The 22707-nt window shown below is 46.7% G+C and overlaps 1 protein-coding gene across 2 annotated transcripts in view; it reads left to right on the top strand.

Annotated features, from left to right (window-relative positions):
- LOC103064722 (disintegrin and metalloproteinase domain-containing protein 26A-like) overlaps positions 1 to 22240 on the top strand; it is a 36104-nt gene extending 13864 nt beyond the window's left edge. For both annotated transcript variants that reach the window (XM_088140412.1, XM_088140413.1), the window contains 12 exons: positions 438 to 600; positions 1852 to 1917; positions 3826 to 3888; positions 4959 to 5048; positions 6757 to 6949; positions 9280 to 9385; positions 10207 to 10390; positions 11538 to 11615; positions 13708 to 13819; positions 15569 to 15668; positions 18310 to 18355; positions 21621 to 22240. In XM_088140412.1, coding sequence (XP_087996538.1) covers positions 438 to 600; positions 1852 to 1917; positions 3826 to 3888; positions 4959 to 5048; positions 6757 to 6949; positions 9280 to 9385; positions 10207 to 10390; positions 11538 to 11615; positions 13708 to 13819; positions 15569 to 15668; positions 18310 to 18355; positions 21621 to 21731 — 1312 coding nt within the window. In that variant the 3' untranslated portion in view covers positions 21732 to 22240. The remainder of the gene's footprint in view (positions 1 to 437; positions 601 to 1851; positions 1918 to 3825; positions 3889 to 4958; positions 5049 to 6756; positions 6950 to 9279; positions 9386 to 10206; positions 10391 to 11537; positions 11616 to 13707; positions 13820 to 15568; positions 15669 to 18309; positions 18356 to 21620) is intronic.
- Positions 22241 to 22707: the final 467 nt, after the last annotated feature.

The raw sequence follows: 22707 nt of genomic DNA, 5'->3' as shown, positions 1-22707 counted from the left end.
CCTTCCCAAATGTTGAGTTCCCAGATGTATGTTTAGTGGGGGTTTCGGAGAAAAGGCCCTGCGACCAGGCCTCAAAGAGCTGAGAACAGGGAAGTCAGGCGATGTCTTTCAACGAGTAGTGGGATGGGCAGAAATGGTTCCCCTTTCCCCTTCTCTCCAACCGAGAACACACGGGAGCCGCACAATCCATACGCATGCTAGGGACTTTGTCTTGTTTCTCCTTTGCTTCCTGGGTTTGTAGGCTGCTCCAGTTGCTAACAGCTGCAGGCAGCGCCTCTATGAAGGAGGCAGAGACAGGAAATCCAAGGCCACTCGGTATTTCAGCTGAAATCCAGCTGGGAACAGGAGCCAGTTAGAAGGTTAATGTTGTAGAAATAGGAGGTGGGATAAAAAGGAAATAGCCGCCCCGCGCTGGAGGATCATTTATTCTCTTACAGAAAATGTCTGCGGCTGAGCAATTGCAGCAGGGAGATCTATTACAATTTAATAAGACAAGGGAAAGAATGTTTGCTGAACGTACCCTCTAAAATAGCCAAGCCGAAGATGTGCGGAAACGGTGTTGTCGATGAGAACGAAGAATGTGACTGTGGCTTTGACGAGGTCAGGCATGAAGGGTTTCAGTCAAGAGAAGTCAGTTGTGTGGTTTTGTGTTCAAGTGGCTCTGAGATCTCAGCAGCTCGTTCGTCTTGGAAGCTTCTGTTCTGGACCCAGCACCGTTAATAAACAGGGGTTGCATCCTGCACATCCTGCGCACATTTCCCTGGGAGTAAATAAGAGTACTTTTGAGCAGACAGGTATGGGGGGGTTAATTAAAAGATTACTCCTTGTGGAGTCCTAGCTGCTCTCTGAGCTGGGTTGTTTGGTTGCAGACATTTCATGGCCCAACTAGGTAACGCCATCAGCTCATGGGAGTGTGGGACTTGCTGCCTGTTTATATATAGTAGCTTGAAGCGTCTGCAGGAAAACCACCCAGCCCAGAGAGCACCAAGAACTCCACAGTTCAACCCTGAGCTGCAGAGATTCTCTTCTATGGGAGATTCCTCCTTGGACCCGGTCAACATAAACTTGGAAACAGAGCCCGTTCCCTCTCTTCCACCCATGTATGACAGTAGCTTCTACAAATCTTATTGCCAAGGTCAAGCTTTCCAGATTTCACTGCTACTAGACAACGCGGAACCTGAGAAAGAAACTTCATCTCCTTTCATTTGTGGCCCATGTTACAGCCCATCCTATTCCACGGGAGCCCTTTTCTAAACAGTCACCATGATTCATTGGCATGGCCTGCTCCCAAAGAATATTGAAAAGGGGCCAGGGGCATCATTGGCAAAAGTCAGGATGGCATTTTCTACCATACAAAGCCCTGCCCATTTTTAACGTTCATGGTGCATGCACTGCATGTAAAAACAGAGAGGGCCTTCAATGCTGCGGCTGCCATCTTGAGTTTCTTTGACAGTACCCCCTTCCCCTGCAGATACCCCTGAAATGGGCATTACAGTTGGAAGGATGCCAGTTTAAGGTGTTTATTCCTAAATCCAGGCCATCCCATTTCCACGTTCATTTATAATTATTTAGATTTAAGTCAGTGTATGTGTGTATGTACAGTATGTGTGTGCGTGTGAGTGTATGTATGCACATATGACACGTACTGTTGAACATAATTTCTCACAAAGGATGAGAAAAGTAAAAGAAAAGAAAAAGTTTACTTCAGAAAGTAAATAATTATTTGAAATCCACAAGTTGATTGTGATTGCAGAATATTGTTTTAGAAACACCTGAAGGTAACGCTTTGTTATGAAACTAAGAAAAAGCTGAAAAAAGACTGCAGTGAATGTCTTTTTCTTCCTTTATCAGGAAATAAAAGGTGAAAGAATCCTCACCTTTTTCCTTCCTAAAAGACCCAAAGCTAAAACACAGCAGGTAAGAGAGGGAAAATGCTGCTTCCACTAAGGCGTCCTCTGCCATCTCCAGTTGCTCTACTTGTAAGACATCCCAACAGTCAAATCAGGTCCATGTGAGAAAAAAGGGTAAAGCACATGATTCATGCTGCTCCCTTGGATCCTTCATGCTCACGGAGAGAAACTGGCCTGGCTTGGAAAGATATTTCGTTCCGAGTGGGAAAACAAGAACTTGGCCAGTCTTGGAGAGCTCTCCCTTGTCACCAGTTCCCTCCACAGAAGGATTCCTTCGGATCTTCAAAGTTCCTACTGAGCATGATTTCCAGTATTGGCCCCACTTAGGTGGACACATCCTTTACGTAGCTCACGTCATTGATGAAAGGCTCATCCGCTTGAAAGATTGATTGATGGTTCCTGTGACTTTTATGCTGTGTCAATCTGGGCATCTCTAAATGTTTATCAGTCTTTAAGGACGTATCCCTCTGGCACTGCCTTCCTGCCATTCCCAGCCCCAAGCTGAGGCTGTCTCGCTTTGGATTCAGCTGGTCTGAGGTTAAGGTGTTCCCTCTTCTCCCAACACAAGCATGACTCCTGTGGTGACTAGACCTCTTTCAAAATGTATTCAATGGTCTTGCGATTCCCTCTCTTTAGAAAAAAGATCTTTTTAAGAAACAGGAATGGAGGAGGTGGAGTGGCAAGATCTCTATAAAGGTGGATCTCCACCCCGTGCTAGGTCCCCATCATAGCGATCCATCAGAACGGGATACCTGAGTACAGGATGAAGGGGGGCAGTGAGCACTCTCTGTGGGCTCCCTCCTGCGTCGTCCTGTGCCCCTCCCTCCAAAGCTCCACTGATCTATCAACCTAAGTGGCTCTTTTCTTAACACATGTCTACCGCTCTTTCAGAGTAACATAAACCCACATCCAAAACTCGCCCAGCAGCAACAGTACCCAGCCACCCTGCCCCTCTGCACGGGTGGCCCGTCCCATGGGCTACTTGAAAGGTGGCCCAGGGCCTTGATTTTGTTTTCAGTGTGCTAGTTAAACTGTCAGCACAGTTTTAATAGCTTCTGGTGGAGGAAGAGTGCTGGGTCTCTGTTTCCATCACCCAACCCTCTCCCCCCATCCCGACATTAAGGGGAGTGATTGGGGACTTCTTTTCCTGCCTGGCAGGTGGGAATCAGAAAACTGGGAGTGGGAGTGTGGCCACCAAGCGTTGCCTTGAACTCATCCCTTTTTACTCACCAGCTCAGTTGGAGGTTAGGACAGGGCTACTTCCATGGCCAACTTCCAGTTGTTAAAGCAACTGTTGTTGTTGTTCAGTCGTTAAGTCGTGTCCGACTCTTCGTGACCCCATGAACCATATTGCGCCAGGCCTTCCTGTCCTTCACTGCCTCCCTGAGTTGGCTCAGTTTCATGCTCAAAAGCAACTGATTGAGCCCTAAATCTGACCGTGGGTTATAGGAGAGCTTTCCTATTTCTGCCCCTCTGCATCTCAAAAGAGTAAGCAACCCAACCACGTTACGGCTTAGCATGGTGCACGAATTCAGCCACTGCACGCGTCCTTGAGAAGACTTAGAGCTCCCAGTCTAGTTCCGAGCTTAGAGTCATGGCTGACACAAGGAGGCTAGGAGACTTCAACCAAAACACTTTCTCCCAAGGGGCTTCGTGAAGTTGGTGAAAATCAGAACATGCCTTCTCTTGTAGAAGGTTTTTTTTTTAAATGTGAGACATCTTGTTAAAACCTTTTCGTCTCTTAAGACTGGATTCACGTTCTGTCTTTATGGTTTTGCAATATGTTGATTTATTTAATTTGATTTCAGCATTTAGAAGCCAAACAGCTCATTAGCTAAGATGAACCCCATTCCCAGCGATTAGTAGTGAAAAAGGCAAAGTAAATATTTCATACTTTTTTTTTTTTTTAAAACAGTGGATACGATGGTCAGGGAGCCACTTCTCCTTTGCTGACTACCTGGAATCCAAAGACTTGACGGTAGGTCAGTGGACCCTGGTGAGGGTCTTCATGCTGTTTGCTCAACAGTTTCATTTAACAGAGACCAGGGTGTCTGTGAGAGTGAAAAAAACTCAAGATGGCAGGCACAAACGCATGACTGAATCCTGGTTCCTTTATTATTTGATTTATGTCCTTTTTCATTTGATTTTCACTCTGGGTAGGGCGGCTAACAAAATTACAAAAACGAAAGCAGAAAGAACAAGTTTAAAAAGATTGACTGCAATGAAAAATAACAGAGGTCCTGGAATCATTTAATAATTAAAAACCATGCAAAAGGGTGGATCTTTAACCATTTTCCAAGTGCCAAAAGGGGCAGGACCTCCAATGCACAGCCACAGATACCATCTTAACTTTTTTTGACATGCACACACAAACTCTTGCACACCAGTGGATGCTCCTGGAGCCATCTCTGAAAATGTGAGGGATATTTTGCTGTCCCAAAGATGCCGTCTAATTCCTTCAAGAGAGTTCCAGTGAACCCATACAGAGATCCAGAGTTGAGCCAATAGCAAAGTGGGCCATCAGTTCAGGATTCAGCCGTATCTTGTAGCCCATGAATGTCTTTAGTCCTTTTTTAGGGATGTCCTCAGGGCGTGGTCAGAAAAGCCAAGATGGGAACCACAACAGTGCGGTTGAAGCTCCGCCTGGTTTTTTTGTGTGTTCCCTGTGCAAAATTCATCTGCCCTTCAAAGACCTTTGTGCCCAAGTCAATGGGAGGGGTATTTGCATGGTATGGTCCAAAGGTCAACATGGCAGCTGCAATGGTGCAGTCAAAATTCCCCCCACTTTTTATGTGTATTACATACACACACAATACACGTACAAAAACAGGCAGAGCTTTGATCATGGCCATCTTGACTTTTTTGACCACACCCTGCAGGCACCCCTATGCAATAGCCTGCTGAGTAACATAAGATGCTATTCATTCACGGTTTGAGCCGTGATTAAATGGTCTAAATGACCTTTTAGAACCCTTTCAAATGTATTATTTTAATGTTAGAAACTGCCCTGGGGAAGAGAGGCAACCATGACAGTCCCTTTCTTTGCAGGAATGCAGAAGAAATAGCTGTTGCCAAAAGGACTGTACATTGAAGATGGGCACAAATTGTGTTTATGGCCTTTGCTGTGAGAAATGTAAGGTAAGATGAACACAGCTTTCACCAATCTTCTGGGCTTCATGTAAACATAATTGTTCTTAAAAACATATTTTGTTATACAAACCTTTTAACCTGGTGGTCGTTGGGGTCTATTTGAAGCCAGGATGATGGGTCATGACATCATCCCTCAAATCACATAACTCACGAGATGATGCTTGTGATACGGCTCCCTCCCTTGTGGATGCCTGCAATTGTGTGCTCTTTGGAGTTGCACAGTTGTAGTCCTGGCTCAGTGTAGCTCCACAGGAGGGAGCCCTGGGAGAGAATGCTCATCCCCACGTCTCTCGCCCCTGACCTCACAAGGAATAGGGGCTCTCAGTATGCCCCTTCTGCCAACGTGCCTTTGGCCGACAAATTTCACTTGGAGCAACCTGTCTTGCAGATGACCAGGCCCCAGCCATGTAGGACTTTATAGGTTTATTGGTTTTTAACCTATTGTTGATTTTTTTCCAGACTCTTCTTTGATAACACATTCTGTGTTTTGATTGCCTTTGTAAGCTACTCTGAGTCACAACAGATTGGGGCAGCCTTTATAAATAAACAGCACCTTAAGTTGCAACTGGGCACTCATGCAGCTCTCCTAATTCAGATATTGTACAGGAATATTGAGTTTTCCTGCTGGCTCATGGAAGCTGCATTTTGTACCAGTTGGGGTCACCAGGTGGTCTTCAAGGGCAGTCTCATGTAAAGCTAGTAACGAGTCCCAAGGAGAGGTGACAACAGCAAGAGTTCCGTTCCAGGAAGTGGCTACAACTGGTGTAGCAGCCTAAGCTGGGCAAGGGCTCTCTTGGCAAAAGTTTCCACCTGCAGTTCCAGCAAGAGCTGTGAGTCTAGAAGAACCCTCAAGCTGTGGGCCACCTCTTCAGGGGAGCATGCCTCCACCCAGGGCTAATGTTGGAACTGTCCTGCATTCAGCTGGGTCTGAAACAGCATCTGCTCCATCTTCCTTGGATGGAGTCTCCACCTGTCTCTCTGCATCCAGAGTTTGCAGCCTCCAGCTCTGGTCAAGACTTCTACCATATGTCTCTTCAGTCTGGGGCAGAGATGCATAACTGGGTGTCATCTCATCTTGCGGTTACCATGCCTCAAATTGTTGAGGGACTTCTCCCAGTGGCTTCATGTGAATCAGCTGGCATACAAATTTTAGAAATAAATGAGTCCATTAAATGGAGGGGTGGGGTTGAGACCTGGGCATTCCTTCTTAGAGTGCTCTCTTCCCTCATAAACACAAATTGGAACTGTCCACTCAGGAAGAAGAGCCCCCATTCACAGATGGTCCAGAATAATCCCATGATTGGCTGTGTCATGGGCTGCTGAGAATTCTAGCAGGACAGGTGGGGTTACATTCCCCCATCTAAGTCCTGCCATGGGTCATCAACCAAACTGACCAACATGGCACCTGTTTATCCCCAGCCTTGAACCCTGACCAAAAAGGACCTAGAGAATCAGCTTCTCCCAGCTGTCCCTGCCACTTTAGCATCTTCTCGGCAAACTTCTCCAAAAGGAAAGCTTGAAGACCAGACAATAGTTATCCAGTACAGCTGGCCTCTTAAGAAGGTGGTGCACCCACACCCTCTTCAAGGATATTTACGTCCCCACCCACCCACGTGCTCGAATGTATGCCTTGCCTTCTCTCTCAGCCGTTGACCCCTTTGAGAACCCTCCAAATTTAAGCCATTCTTCCCAACAGTTTTCCGGAAGGGGAGCGCTGTGTCGAGGGTCTGCTTCGGAGTGTGACCTTCCCGAGTTCTGCAACGGGAGCTCTGCCGACTGTCCTGCCGATGTGCACAAGCAAGACGGGACGCTGTGCGGCACCTCTGGCTCTTGTTATCGGGGGAAATGCCACGATCTACAGCAACACTGCACAGACCTCTTCGGCCAAGGCAAGACTGATCTCCTGCTTGCCAAAGAGGGTCTGCAACTCTCTGCCACTCACAGGCACTGGCCAGAAATTGCAAATCTCCATGCCCGTTTAGTAGGTGTTCTCTAGAGTTTCTGTCTCCCAGCCAGGATTGGCTGTGGATTTCTGCCACCTTCCCCCTGGGATAGTGAGTTCCCCTTCCATCTTCTTCCAACCAAACTCAGAGTTTCTTCATGGCTGCCATGGGCTGTGCTGGGCACATTTGCATGATTGACCTGCAGGCGGTAATAACAAGTTGGTCTTTTGATGGACTGGCACCCTCGTTCCTCTCCTGGGTAGCGTTCCCATCAAGGCTCCCATCTTTCGGGGTGCACCTGTAGCAGGACCTGTCTTCTGGAATGAGGTTCCCCTGAGATTTGAACAGCGCCCATCCTACTGGTGTTTCAAAGGGCCCCGAAGACTTGGCTCTTTGCCCAGGCCTTTGGCGAGGGGGATTGAAGCCCCCTTTAGATTGTGTGGGTTATTCTCCTTTGTTCCATCCGGTTTTGTTGTTTTTTCTACCCTTACTCTTTTGTTTGTTTCTTCTTGTTTCCTTCTTTTTAATGTTTTAAACAATTTATAAACCACCCAGAGTTGCTGGGAGTTGGGCGGCATATACATTTAATAAATTATTATTATTATTATAATCATATTTTCATTTCAACCTTTGCTGTAGTGTAAAGTTCATTTTATGTATGTATATGTATTTTTTTCCTTTTTCCTTTGCTTTTCCTTTTCTTTGTTTTATTTCATTAATTTAAAAATGATTTTTTTTAAAAAAAGGCAGATATGTCTGACTACGGATATCGAAGGAGGAAAGAGAGCCTTTTCTAGCAGGATGGCATCTACATTGATCATTAACAAAGGAGAGAGTAGCTGGCTGTCTGGTGGGGAATTCTGGGAGTTGAAGGTTGAGAATATATTTTCAAACTGCCAAGGTTGAGAAACACTGCTCTATATGCCCCAATATATTTAATTTAGTCAAATACCAGCATAAAATAACATCAATAAGAATTACAATAATTTCAGTAACAGTGAAAGCTATGACATGTTTTTTTTTCAAATACCTAAAAGCTAGCATTACCAATATAATGCTATAATATTTGAAAACTAAGACTATAAACCGGGGAGTGAAAATATAATAGGCCAGTGTTTCCCAGCCTCAGCTACTTTAAGATGTGTGGACTTCAACCCCCAGAATTCAAGAAACAATAATAAATTAGTGCAAAACTTTTGACAAGTAGTTAAATGGTTGGACTTGGTAGAGCAAAGAACATTGGTCTTTCCAAGGGTGTCCACAGGGATGGTGAAAACAGTCAAGATGGCAGCCGCAACTCCGGCCTTTTTTCATGCATTGCTACACGTGCAAAAAGGAGGAGGGGCTTCAGTTGTATGGTTGTGGCTGCCACCTTGATCTTTTTGGACCCACCTCCCCCATGGAAACCCCTGGGACTTTCCAAGAACACCTGCGCCATTTGGTGCATGGATGAGCAGAAACAAAACTCTTGGGTAGGCCTGGATAGATTGGGAAATGTCACCTGTTCCCTGAGTTCACTCTTTTTCTCCATACCTAAAGAAGACTTTCAAGATACTTTCTTTATTGATGGCTGTTATTTTATTTATTTATTGAGATTTATTGGAATTTATATCTGCACATTCTTCCTGTTATTTGTGAGTAACTCAGCTAAATCAGCAAGGTGAGGTTATCACTCTTCGGAGGTGAACCCCAAGTTTGCAGAAGTATCTGTGTATGTGCAGATCAGAATGACTTAACCGCTCTAAATGTCTCTAAGTTCCATAGAATTCGTACAGAGTTGGCTATCTAGTTTTATTGGCAGTGTCAGTTGTTCTTTGATTTGTATAACTTTGGTCTTTGACCTCGGTGAAGAACATCTGCTACCCAAATAGAAACACTTGCAAAGCCATCCAGATCAGTGGGAATGAAGCATTTGGGTAGCACAGAACATGGAATATCATTTGGGAAAGGAAAGCACAATATCCCAGTGGATCGAGCAGAACCTAGTGGAAGGCATGGCTGTCTGGTTAGTTGGAAATCTCATGGCAGAAGACAATGTTACTCAGAAACATCTTGTTGAAAGTCCCCCTTGTTTTCTGTGACAGACAGTAATTGTCTTATGGATCCACGTTCTGTCTTTAACCTAGTTGCATTATGTCCTGAAACTGCGGGGGGGAGGGATCTGAAAGGAGATCATTTGCCTAGCCCCACGTCTGAAGCCAGTGGTGGAGCAGTCTCCTCCCAGGCTGGGAAGAGAGGAAGCCCAACTTCCCCTTTTGTTCCTTTCCCTTCTCCAGGTGCAGAAGTTGCCCCACTGAAATGTTTCAGGGAAGTGAACATGCTGGGTGACCGGTCTGGCAACTGTGGGATGGACAGGCGTCGCTTCAAGAAGTGCCAGGAGAAGTAGGTGTACCTCTGGGCAGCTGCCTGATTTTTCCAGCACTGATATGATGAACTTTGTGCTCTACTGTTCTTCCCAAATACTGAAAGCCTTGGAAAGCTGTCCTACTGGCTCCACCATTAGAACATCCATTCTTGCTTGTACCACTTGTTCCTAAGCTAAGCAAGAAATTGTTCATAAACCATAAAAGGTGGTCCTTTTTCCTTCTGCCCCAGGTTGCACTGCTTTTGAGCACCACTGAGATCACACTTCTACTTCTACTGGATATTTGTGACCAGTCTGACTTGTTCTCTGTAAACACCTATCCAGTATAACGCAGAACACAGAAGAAGGGACAGCGAGAGGTTGGGGGACTGTCAAAAAAACCATCCCTTTTTTACGTGTGTCAGCTTCAAACACGTGCCTTGGCTGCCATCTTGACTTTTTGCCCCACCTCCCCCTTAGAGATGCCCCTGTAACAGTTTTATCTTCCAGAATTGAGGGGGGCAGGGGCTGTGTTGCTCCTTAACCTTTGCTTGCCAAAGCCACGCCCATCTCTGCACCTGATACTGGGTGTGCTGTTTTTCCCCTCTTGGATATTTTCCCAGAAGATGCCCTTTCCCCAGGCCTCGAATAGCCAACTGATGGGAAGTGGCGGTCCCAGCTAAGGAACTGTAGCTTTTGCTGTAGACCGTGCAAGAGAGAAACTTTAGTAGGGCCAGAAGATCACCCCCAGAACAAGCTATGGGGAAGTTGGCTGTGGGGGAAGGCTTGAAGGCAACAAACTGCACTCTCCATCCACGGCCTGTAGAGCTGTAAATGTTCGCCTTCTCTTTTCTTCCAGAGACATCCTTTGTGGAAGGCTCCAGTGCGTGCACGTGAAGAAAATCCCCATAACTGGAGCCGGACAAGGTATCATTCAGACGCCAGTAGAAGATACCACGTGCTGGGGGACAGAGTTTCACTTTGGAGAGGACGCCTATGATCTTGGAGCAGTGAGAGATGGAACATCTTGTGGGGCTGACAAGGTACAGTCTCCAAAAATCCGGTTTGGAAAGAGGATGGAATTTGACCGCATCAAGCAGCTGACCTATTTCCACGATCAGGGCTTTTCTCAGTTATAAGAACTGAATCGTTCAGAAACGTATGTTGGACAGGGGGAGGTACATCATTTTATTTGTTTTTCAAAAAATAGATCTTGCCTTCTCTTCCCTTGTGAGATGCCTGAAGCAGGGGACTGCAGAACTGCAAACCAGAAGCGGTTGAAATTAGGAAATAAGGTCATTTGGGAACCAGAGTCTAATCAAGCAACTCTGGCTTGACCAAACTGTGGGTAAACCTATCTCACCTGACTGAGACTGAACATCATGATGATGGAGCACAGGCGAGGGCAATACAGTGGTACCTCGGGATACGAACGCCTCTACTAACGAACTTTTCGGGTTACGACCAGCTCCGGCTGCAAAAATTTACCTCGATGTGCGAACTCCGCCTCAGGGTACGGCCATTTTTCCGCCCCTGACGTGTGGTCCGCGGCCATTTTTCCGCCGTGCCGTGCAGCGCCCGGCCATTTTCGCACTCCTGATGCGTGGTCCGCGGACGCCAGAACGGATTAACGGTAATTACATTGAACCTTATGGGAAAATTTGCTTCGGGGTGCAACCAAATTCAGAGGGCGGAACGGATTAACTGGATTTACATTGAATTCTGTGGGGAAATTTCCTTCGGGTTACGACCAACTCGGGATACGCCCAGAGTCACGGAACGGATTAAGTTTGTATCCCGAGGTACCACTGTATATCCCAGTGTGACTTGAACTGGATGCCGAGGGCCACATGATTCATGCCAGTTTTACCAATCTGCACTGTGCTGAATGGGCATGTCTTATAGGAAAGAGATTAAATCGGTTCTTGGAAAGAAATCTGTCGGTGACTCCTAGGCACGATGGGTCCAGATCCAGCAGCTACTAGGGAAGAACCATGGGAGGAGCCATGAGTTCTTTTGGCAAAACCCCCAGACCAGCTGAGGGGGCGGGGGAGGCAGAATTCTTCCTACTCTAGAAAAACTCCCCTCTGCCCCTCTTTGAAGGATACCTGTACTCCTAGAAATATTTGCAAATACAGTTTTACAGTTGCAAAGAAAAAGCAAAATGAAATTTTGAACCTCTTTTTCCAGGTCTGCTTAAACAGATCATGTGTTGACCGAGTGGTTTTGAATTCTGATTGTGATTTAGCCAGATGTAACAACCGAGGGGTAAGGAACAAGTTCATCACCAACATTGTCACCTTAATGATAGTCTTTGAGGTTAGACTCAAGGTTTCGATTCTTCTGGAGAAGCTGTGCCTGCTGTGCGATGATAAGCAGATTCTTTGGATCCTGACCCTTGTTCTTGACATTTCGCTTTCTAGCCCTTTCCATGCCTTCCTGTCCCCTACCTTCAGACTCCTCCTGGAAGAACCAAACTCACAAATCTTTTACACTAACACTCACTCTTTTGTCCCCTATACCTCGTTGTGGGAAACCTAAGAGCAGGTGGAAGGGGTGGGTGAGGTGGGGGGCAAAAGTTCTGCACTTGGTCAGTCAGATGTCCCAACCCTCCCGCCCATTAGAAGTGTTGGACATTTGCAAGATCCACACCTTTAACAGTATTAACTATAGAGATTGTTTTTGGCTGTGAACTATTAGAATCAGGTTGCAAACTCTGTATAAGAGAAGTATCCTTCCTCTTACTCGTTCTGCTGCTTTCCTGATTTTACCTTTTTATGCTCACTGCTTATTCCCTGCTGTCTGGTATATTTGTAGTATATTATTTATATTCTTTGTTGTCACTTTTGTATTGTTGAAGATATATTTTTGCTTAAGTTTACCTTTTGTATATTTTAAATAGATATAAAGGTTGATAATTTATATACCTTGTCTTCTCTTAATCTCATTACCCAACAAATTGATAGCAGAGGATGGCTGGGCTTGAGAAGCTGATAAACCTTTTTAAGAGAAGACAAGAAGGTCCCAGAAATCTGTCAGCGTTCAGGTTGCCTTAATGACACAGACCCCCAGTAGCCACTTTGCTCAAGAGAGGGCTCATCTACAACTACTCACCAGTAATGGGAGATCAGAGTTGATCTGCTTTGAGAAACTAATGCAGGACTGGCAGGACTGAGCATGGGTAGAGTCACTCCATCAGCATTAAATCTGAATGCTTGCAGCAACAGCAGAACCCTCTGGATTTTTTAAGAAGGCCCAGGTACAAATGTCGATAGAGGTGTGCAGGGTGCCTTCTTGTCCTTCAGAGGTGCATTATGCATTTAAAATACTGCTCCTCTTCCTCCCTTGCCTGTGGTTGACACCAGAGAGTATGAAACCCCAAGAGAAAACTATAGTCACTTATTGTTTCCAGAAGATGACCACCTGAACTGTCTTCTATTTAAATCACTGTTTTCCAGAAGGTCATGCCAGCTTTCATTAACATAAATCCGGCAAACCTGTTTTCTCCCTCCATTCTCAAACCAGCCGATGGTGTGTCTGTGTGTATGTTCTCACAAGAAAGGTCATCTTTGGTTCAGGGAGCTCAGTAAGACCTGTGCTTGTCCTGATCCTGTTGAAACAATGCAATTCACGGCAGGGCTTTTTTCTTCCCATAAAATGCACTCGTGGAGATACACTGATGTCAGCCCTATAAGGTAGACCAGGCTCAGAAACCAAAGGCCGCAGGGGTCAGGACTACTTTTACTGCAACAGCTGTAGGAACAGAATCTTGCAAGTCTGAATGCGCTCAGCCCTCCCTCCCTTTATCTTCGGGTGAACTAAGGAGGGGCTTGTCTGAGATTTTTTTCAAATTCATTTCTTGGAACAGGCTCAAGCCCCATTTGGCTGATTGTAGCCTTCTTAGTGGCTTTTCCTCCTGTCCTCCAAGGCCATTCCCTCTGCCTTCTCCATCTAATAGGAAGTATGAAAAAGGATGCTTGGTGGAACGATGAAAGGAAAGAGGATGTGGGTGAGGAAAAAAAAAAAGATTGCTGCAGAAATGAGGATGAAAGAAAAATATACATATAAAGTGCACAGAGAGAAAAAGACACAACACATTATGTAGTGAAAAAGAGCAAGGAATGGTTAAGATTAAAAGAGGCAGGGAGACTGCAGAGTGACTTTGAAAATAGTTTTGGGTGAAAAGGGCTAAACGAGGAGTCTCCAGCAGAATGAATGGAATTAAAGTTTTGGAAGACCACGTTCCCCCCTTCCATACATTATTGCCTTTCTTCACCATTGAAGATCGGACTTGCAGGGGCTGAATGATCAGGTGCAATTTTCTAATTCCACTCCCCCCCCCGTCCTTGATGCTTTTCAGGTGTGCAACAGCAACAGAAACTGCCACTGCAGCTCTGGATGGGCCCCTCCCTTCTGTAGGAGCATTGGATCTGGAGGAAGCGTTGATAGTGGGCCCCCATCGCATTTTAGATGTAGGTCTTAATTTATTTATTATATTTGAATTATCCTGCTGAACAACTCTTGGCACTACCCCTTTCCTGCCCATCCAGTCACCCTGGAATTTGTATAAATGGCATCTTAGAGCATTTTTCCCAAGGAGATGCTGGCTGTGCTGGCTTCACCTGTTGATCTTCCCACTTTGGCTCATATCAAAATGAAGTTGCCTTGCGTGCATTCACACAATACCTTTTCACCAGGTTCCTGAACCCATCTTTATGTCTCCTTACATTTATTTACTTATTTTCCAGTATTTATATTTTGCCTCAATCCTATCAGACTCTGGGTGGTAATTGGGTAAAATGCATAACACAACCCAAATGAATAAAAAAGAAACACATAAACAAGGGGCCTGAAAACAGCTAAAGGCTCCAAGTCATTCAAACAGAAGGTTTCTCACTCATTTTCAAAAAGCAAGCAGAGGTGAGGCCATCCATATCTCTGGAAAATTGGGGACATCACTGAGAAGACCTATTGCCTGCCTCTTACCCCAGGAACCATATAAGGAGGGGGGGCCCTCAACATACCCTGTCTAGATATCCAGACAGGATGGGCAGATATGCCAGATAGATCCAGGTGCTGTGTCATATAGGGCTTTAAAAATACAGGTAGTCCTTGTTTAACGGCCACAATTGGGACTGGCAACTCAGCCGTTAATCAAAGTGGCCACTAAGTGAAACCGTGACTGTGCTTATGATCTTAAGCTTTCCTTTCCTTTCCAGATCTGGGGACTGTAAAGGACTGATTGCAAAGTTCCTTTTTCATCACCGTTGTAACTGTGAATGGTCACTAAATGAGGCAGTCACTAAATGAGGACTACCAGTAATCACTAGCCTTTGAGTTGAGCCCAGAAGCCTCCCAGGGACCAGCGCAGCCAGTGGTGATATTCTATGCTGTTCCCTTTATCTCCCTAACTTGACAATCTTTATTTGTCCCTCGGAAAATCTGCCATTCAAAGAAGGCTCAGAAACACAGGAAATTAAAACATTTACACGTTTTACAAAGAGGCAGTGTTTTAGATATTTTCCAATCCTTTGGTGGAAGGTCTGATGTTAAAATCAGCAATTTCACATTTGAGATTTTAAAATTCTTGAACAGGCTCCATCTGATTCCAGTAACTAACTTATTTTTATTTATTACAGAGATTTCGCCCATACTTGCCCGGCTTGTCAGTCTCCTTTTCTGACAAGGAAAAGGCTATAGATTTAATTCAGCAACTCAGCAATCTCCTTGGGCTTCTTTTGTCCTTTTTTTTTTCATTTCCTGTTGTCTGCTTTCCTAGCCACTTTTCTATGCCTGCTGTAATTTAAAGACCTGTCTTCAGCGTGATTAGCAGTGGGAGCCTAGAATCCATTTTTGTATCCGTAATATCTTCTTCCAGTTCTTTTGTGCAAGCATCCGTTAATTTTCTTTTTCTTTGTTTGAGTAAAACTTCCATCTCTGTCCAGATGCTTTCCTCCTGTGGCCTTTTCGCTTTGTTAACAGACAATTGTCCTCAGGGTTTATTTTTATCCTATCCTCATCTGAACTGCCTGAAACCTTTTCCCCATCCTGACCGGATGCTTGCCAGTGCCTGCCGGCATTTGAAAATTGTTCTGAAGATATTTTGATGTAAAGCTCGGGCAGGAACAGCCCGCCTGCTGCCCATCTTAGTAGAGAGCATGTGCAAGATTTTAAGTGCTCATTGCCACATATATGATGAAGTTTCTTTTTTAATTCCCCAGGGGCTTTAGTTCTCCTCCTTGCAAGATCCTTCCTGCTTATTCTGATCCTCCTTGTAATGTTCATTTTCGCCATCTCTAAGAGAAAACAGCTGGCAGTTTGGTAAGTTGACGTTGTCTTCATGCAGGCCACCCTGAGATACGATGGTGTCCATGAAGCAAGGCTGGAAAAGACCCCAGATTCTACCCCAAAGGCCATCCTCACATCCTACTTATCATGGTACAAAGACCCCTTGCTGACTGTTGTTAAGGGCCATGATTTCACGGCATCACCTTTCTCTCATCCCCAGCTTTCCCTCTTCTCCCACAACAAGTCTTGCTCTTGGTGATGAAGGTCACTATCAGACCTTCAAGATGGGCCAGGTCTAGAAACCAGCACAGCAGAGATTCCAGAAATGCTCTCTGTTGTTGTAAGGTAGAAAAACAGAATCTTGAAAGTTACTCTCTGTCCAATCTTAGGCTAAGCAAAATTAAGGTGGGGTTCTTTTGAGTGTCTTTCTCCTACTTCCTCCTGTTTCAAGACTGTGCATGTTCTCTTCTCAAGTCCCTCCTTAATGGCTCTCTCATCCCTTCCCCACAGTCAGGGGCAGGAGTCTGCTCGGCTCCTACTGGCCTCTTAGGTCTCCTGTGAGCAGGTCCTCTCCCCTCCATTGTTGGGCATTGCTCTCTGATTTCCTTGAGACTGGACACCTGAGACCCACAGGCTGGGAAGGAAAGAAGGGAGGAAGGAAATACATTTGGCATGATAGTCCTGAAGTCCTACGGCAAAAAAGATTGGGGCAGATGGTCAGTGGGTGTAATGGTCTGTGGGAATGACTTTGGGAGGCAGGGGAAGAGCTGGAGACTGGACAACCGTCATGCAAAAGGTATCTCAGTCCACAGAAGGGTGGGAAGCTTTTCAGAAAGGACCCTCCCTAGTTTTCTGGAGAGTAAAAGGAGAGGAGGGGAGGAACACTTTCAGTCTTGCAAGATTCTGTTAATGTAACCTTACCATAATGGCAGAGCTGGTATTCACTGTTGTGCTTCCCGTCTGGACCACCCCTGAAGGGCTCAGTGGGGCACATGAGAGGACTGAGATGAAGCAGAAATGAGTTCTGTCAGTCTTAATGCAAGTTCCATCCCAACCAACAGGTCTGGATTTTCTGCATTCAGTTTTGCCTATAGTCCTAGGGCAGAAAAAAAAAATTGTTGGTTGGGCTGGCTGTTGGGTTCCAGGAGGAAGCTGGAGGGAGGCCCCAGAATGCCCCAGCGGCCCCGTACCACACATGAGGGAGAGATATTGGTAGTTGCTCACCCTGCTAGTAGCAAACACCAGGTGGGAGAGGAAAGAAAGATGCCAGGGAATCCACCCACTGCTGCCTTCAACCCACCCCACCTTAAATTGTGCAGCAGCAGCACCGGCCTCATTCCCAAGGAACGTAAATCACCCAGATCAATCAGCCAGAAACATAGGTTGCCTTTCAGGTTCCAGATGCCATTTAAAAACCTTCAGATCCCTTTATAGGTTGGCACCAAGTTACCAACAGGACCACAACTCCCTACAAAAGTTGGTCCAAGTGTTATGATCCTCCTGGGAGGAACAGCTGGTTGCCTCTCATGTCTGCAGGTCAGGGGAGCTGGCCTTGAAGTGGGGCTTCTCAGGAAGCATCACTGGCCCTTGGAAAGCCCTCCTGTTGGAGGCTAGAGCTGCTCCTACCTTGGTCACTTTCTGGAAGATGTCGAAGACTGAGTTCTTCCAGCGGGCATTGGGGTCATGACACCTCTTTGTTTGGTAGGGTATGTTGTGTGATTTTTAGTCCTTTTTGCATTTTTGTATTTTTGTTTCTTGTACCTGTAGGTTGCTGAGAGTCTGTTGGATTGCAGAGGGATAAAAAATGTATCAATCAGTCAGTCAATCAATCGGTCAGAAGGGTGCACAATTTATATATGTCAGCTTACTTTTCTTCCAGGAATGCAAAGGGAGACATTTGTCTGGCACTGCTCTCTTCTAACTGGTATCAACCAACTCTTACTGCTGTACAATTCCCAGAATTCTCAGGCAGCTGCATAAGACAACTGGGTATTCTGGGAAGTAGGTAAACACAGCTGGAGGCAGCAGGCTGAGAATGTGTCTTAGAGTCCATTTTCCTTTTGGCTGACTGCTTGATCTAGGGGTGTCTGCAGGACGTGGTCAAAAAAGTCAAGACAGTAACCGCAATAGTGCAGTCGAAGCTCTGCCTATGTAATGGTAGGCGGGAATGACCTTGGGAGAGGGGGAAGAGATGCTGCCTAGGGAATGCTCAGATAAGAGGGGGCATAGTCCACAGCTACATAACAGGCAGAGAAAGACTCAGAAGGGAACCTCCCTAACTTCTCAGGTGATAAAAGAGACGGCAGGAGATTTGTACTATCAGACTTGCAAGATTCTGTTAATGTAGCCTTACGATAAAGTAGGATCTTTAAACATCTTTAAAATTAAATTTAAAATTAAATTAAATTGTTGTATGCCGCCCAGAGTCGCTTTGTATGAGATGGGCGGTTTATAAATACGATAAATAAATAAACAAATAAATAAATAAATTAAATTAAATTAAAAATTTAAATTTAAACATCTGGTTGTGTTTCTTGTCTGAGAAGGCTGACAGCCTAGTTGTTATGTGTATTGCATAATTCAAGGCATCATCTTGACTTCTTTGACTGTACCCTGCAGTTACCCCTGGCTTGATCCATCCTGAAGCTTCCCTAAATCACTTCTTTCTTCCCAGGTTCACCAAGTTCCAGAACAAAATCCGACGAGGAACTGCAGATACGGTAAGTGTTTGAAGCCTGTTTTCTAAAACAGGGTTCCTCAACCATGGCGACTTGAAGATGGCTGGGGAATTCTGGGAGTTGTAGTCCACACATCTTCAAGTCACCAAGGTTGAGGAACTCTGTTCCAAAAGATCCAGATCCACTGGGCAAGGTTCTCGATGGGCATTTCTCAGAGTGCTTCATGTCTCAGGGCCAGGTACCTGGGAGACCCCCTGTCGGGGACAGCAAAGAGCACCTGATAAAGGTCCCCTCCTCTCAGGAGGCACAACAGGAGAGGCGCAGAGGGAGGTGTTTTGGGTGACCGCTTCCCTCCTTTGGAACACCTTGCCCACCCGGACCCTCACGGCCTTCCATTTTCCAGTGGAAAATGCACCCATTCTTCGTTCATGTTATTCTTAATGGTTTTATTGTTTTTACAGCACAGCTATTTAGTCTTAGGCTTTGACTTAATTTGTACACACAGGCTTTGGAATGAGGCACTTGATACATTTAGTCAGTCAATCCATCCACGGCTTGGAGATGCTAGGAGACCCGTGGGGCACAACCAGACAGCTGTGTTGAAGCGGTGTACATTGATCCCTGAGCTGGCAGGGAAGCCGCTGCCCTGACGATCCTGTTGTCTTCTGTCGTTGTAATGAAGCCAGTCCGATTCTTCGGTGGGGCCAGGAGCCGGTCCCTCCTGCAGCCGGAGCCGAAGCAGCCACAGAAGGGGTTGCCCGCTGATGGGAGGGGAGGGGGTGCCTGCAGTGGCCTCCGATGGCAGGCAGCAGCTGGGCCAATTCCAAACCCGGACCACATCAACAGCCGCCCGTTGACCCAGCATGGCAAAAATTGGGTTCAGAGAAAAAGGGAGAACAGTACTTTAAAACTAGACCAGCTAAATGTGACTTTAATCTTAAACTCGCCCTGCTGAGGGCTGCGGTTGAGATGAAGGCGAGGTCATCACGACATGTCGTATAAAAACAGCTAGCCGGGCATGTTCGCCCCACGGAGAGAGGATGGGAGGATGAGCCATATAATTCACTAAGGAGGGTAAGGCCTGGCAGAGAAGGGATAGAAGATGGTGAGATAGATGCCAAGGGTCCTTCCAAACTTCAAATGCTTTCCCCAACATATTGTACATTAGTATTTTCCCCCAGCCTTGCCAGACTCGAAACTCTGAATCTGAGGGTGTCCAGACCCAGCATAGCTTTGCTAGGCTTCCTCCACATTTCTGCCCAGACAATGTTTCTGTAATGGCAGAGCAACTAGATGGGGAGGTCATTTTAACCTAGAGGGTAGCAGTCTTTATCCTTGCTGTAATGAGGAATTAAAAAAAAAAAATCTGCACAGAATTTGCATAACCTTTTCCTACTGGACTTTGCAGCAGCAGGACCATAGGTTTTAAAGAGAGTCCACTATCTCTCTTGAGTGCAAAATCTACACCAGTTGCCTCTAAAAATAGTAAGCTTCTGAAAGTTTGGGAAAAAAAATAGTGATCCTTATGTTTAAAAATTGGAGAAGTTTATCTGAAAAAGCCTAAAATGGGGAAGTAAAGGGAACAAGGAATGCTATCAGAGAAATGTGCACATTAAAAAAACTGTAAGGAAATTTACATTAACCATTATGGAAATTACAGGAACATAATGAACAAAGGTTTTGAATATTGGGAAGTTGCAAAGGTAAACAGTTGAAAAAAATTCACATAGAGATATAATTTGCTCCAAAAACAGTCTTAATTAATATGAAGAATAAAGCAGACCAGGTTTTGACTAGTCCAAACTTCTGGTCAGCCCTTTGAGGTAGGTCAAATGAAGAAATACTGTAGATGCTACAAGCACTCCTGGAACTCTGCTTTATGGTTGGAGGGTGTAATGCCAGAAGTCTGAAAGCCTGCCAGAGTTTCCCTGTGCCCCCTCTTAGACCAAGCAAAATCAAGTGAGGTTATTTTGGGTCTCTTTCTTGCACTCCCCCCTTTCCCAGGGCTGAGATGTGGTTTACTGTCTCTCTTATCTGCTAGCAGCTCTTGCCTTCCTTCACCAGCGTCGCCTCTCCTTTCCACTCCCTGACTCTCCGCGCCCATCCCCATTACCCTGACTCTTCAAGTCACCAAGGTTGAGGAACCTGTTCCAAAAGATCCAGATCCACTGGGCAAGGTTCTGGATGGGCATTTCTCAGGGTGCTTCATGTCTCAGGGCCAGGTACCTGGGAGACCCCCTGTCAGGGACAGCGAAGAGCACCCGATAAAGGGTGCTGCAGGTTTGCATGGATCTGCAGGAGGCAACAACAGTAAATCATGTGGAGGGAAAAGAACAGGGCACCCCACGAGGTGAACCCCCGGAGGACTGGGTCTCGAGGGAGAATTTCTGGTGACCTTCATTCAGCCCTCCATGAATGGTTTTCGGTCTGCTCACTGTTAGGGTTTCTTGCCTTCACTAACTTCAGGACTAACCTGTCCTGCCTGATCTTGACGAGAAGCTCGCCAGGTGTGATAGACACAAGGATTGCCTACTCAGGAAGCCTCACAAGCGGCTGCTGAGCGGAGACATTCCCCCTGCCTTCCTCGGAGAAGGGCCTGGCAGTTGAAAAGCAAACGAAATCCCTTATAAGGACCCCTGCCAGGAATGTCCAGGGCAATGGGGCATTTCCTGCTGAGCGAGAGCCGGGGGGGGGGGGGTTGTTGGCTCTTAGGCTTCTTGGGGGTGCTCGATCAGCTCCCTCAAGGGGCCTCTGAACTTGGGAGTGCAGCTCTTTTGGAGGAAAGGTGAGGGAGCACCTCCGAGTGGGTGTGACCAGTGATTGGGCCAGCCACAGGCACAGTGCCCTGTTCTCTCGCGCGCACGCACACACGCCCAGGCACACGCAGCTTTTCCCAGCTGAGGTCCGTACCTCACACTTTGTCCCAGCAATCAGGCACCCAGCAGGGCCGAAACAGCCATCTTAATCAGGTTTGCAGGCAGGGGAGCACGATTAAACTTCACCGACCCCGCCCCCAGCAATCTTGTGCATGATCTCGTTCACTCTTTGCGGGGAGAGAAGGCAACAATTCCCCACCTGGTTTCCAGGATCGCCGTGTGCTTCTCAGCCAGACAAACCTTGTTTTTTTAGCGGGAAAGTTGAGCATTTTGGTGCTATCACAGATGCATGAGAAAAGAGCTGGCGGGAACGCTTGGACTCCTTGGTTGGTGGTGTGGGCTGGAGAAGAGTGTTTCAGGAGCACGGCTTTGCATAGTCACAGGCCCTGTTGGGGTGCTGGAGAAGACCACCTGCCTTTCTTGTCTCCCAGGGGTCCGTCCGGAAAGAGCCCTTGGAAAGGGTCCCAGCTGGGCAGCCTGCACCCTTGAAGGACCACCTCATGGTGAAGAAGGAGCCGTCCCTAAGCGGCCCAGGGCTATGAAGGTGCCGCTCTCCAAGCAGGGCCCCCCAGAAGAGCCCCCCAAGTGCGGTGGCAACGGAAGGAGAGCCGGACCACAAAAGGCCTACCATCCAAAGCAGGCGGTCCTCCTGGAGACACAGAAGGATATTTTGATACCTGAACCATCGCCCAAAGCGATTCCGGGACAAAGGCCTGTGTCCCGCCCCTTGGGTCTTCTTCCCTGTTGCCGAATTTTTTCCATTTCTTGCCTTGGTTTCTCCCGACGTCAAATGAAGCACAGTTCCTCCCTGGGGAAGCATGCCAGACGTGCGCCATCTCTGTTCTATAGTCCCGAAAGTTGGCCCAGGACTGTCCCCGTGGCTCCAGGAAAAAAAAAGGATCCCACGCCGTCTTGAACTGGCGAGGATCTGCAGCACGGGCAAATGGATCGGCCTCCTCTCGCCTCGACTCTCCGCGCTTTGCAGGCAGCGTGCAGATTTAAAGATGCAGCTGGAAAGACGGAAATGACACATTCTAATTCATTAAATATTCTCCCCACATTTAATGGCTTGTCCTTTCATCATGTTCAAAACGGCCTTTTTATCGTGTTGCAGGGGTTCGGGAGCTGTACCCGAGAACTAACAAACCACGGTTGTGCGTCCCCGACATGGCCAGTTGACCAGGGCCCGTTCAGAGAAGGGAGGGTCCAAGGAAGGTGCCCCCTCTGCCCTCAGCCAGCCGGCTTTCTCCGAGCTGCAACGGCAGAGAGGGTTGAGCTCCGGAAACCCAACAGGCAGATCACCAAGAGAGGGCTGCAAATGGGGGAGGCCAGCTGGGCAGGCTTGGATGGGTGACACAGGCACCACCCAGGCTGTCCTCACGCTCGGAGCACCCAGCTCTTGGATGGGGAGGGGGTAGGAGACCCCTGGAAGTAGCCACCGGAGGCAGGACCAGCCAATCTGTTTCCTTCTGGAGGGGGAGCTCACTGAGTGTGTGTGAAAGGGTTGTCATTTTCACC

This window comes from Python bivittatus, unplaced genomic scaffold, assembly GCF_059951505.1.
Source record: "Python bivittatus isolate LINGU-HERP-01145 unplaced genomic scaffold, Pbiv_v1 ctg000340_np1212, whole genome shotgun sequence".
Classification (NCBI taxonomy): Eukaryota; Metazoa; Chordata; class Lepidosauria; order Squamata; family Pythonidae; genus Python; species Python bivittatus.
Note: the sequence above shows the minus strand (reverse complement) of the source record. Positions and strands in the feature narration are given on the sequence as shown.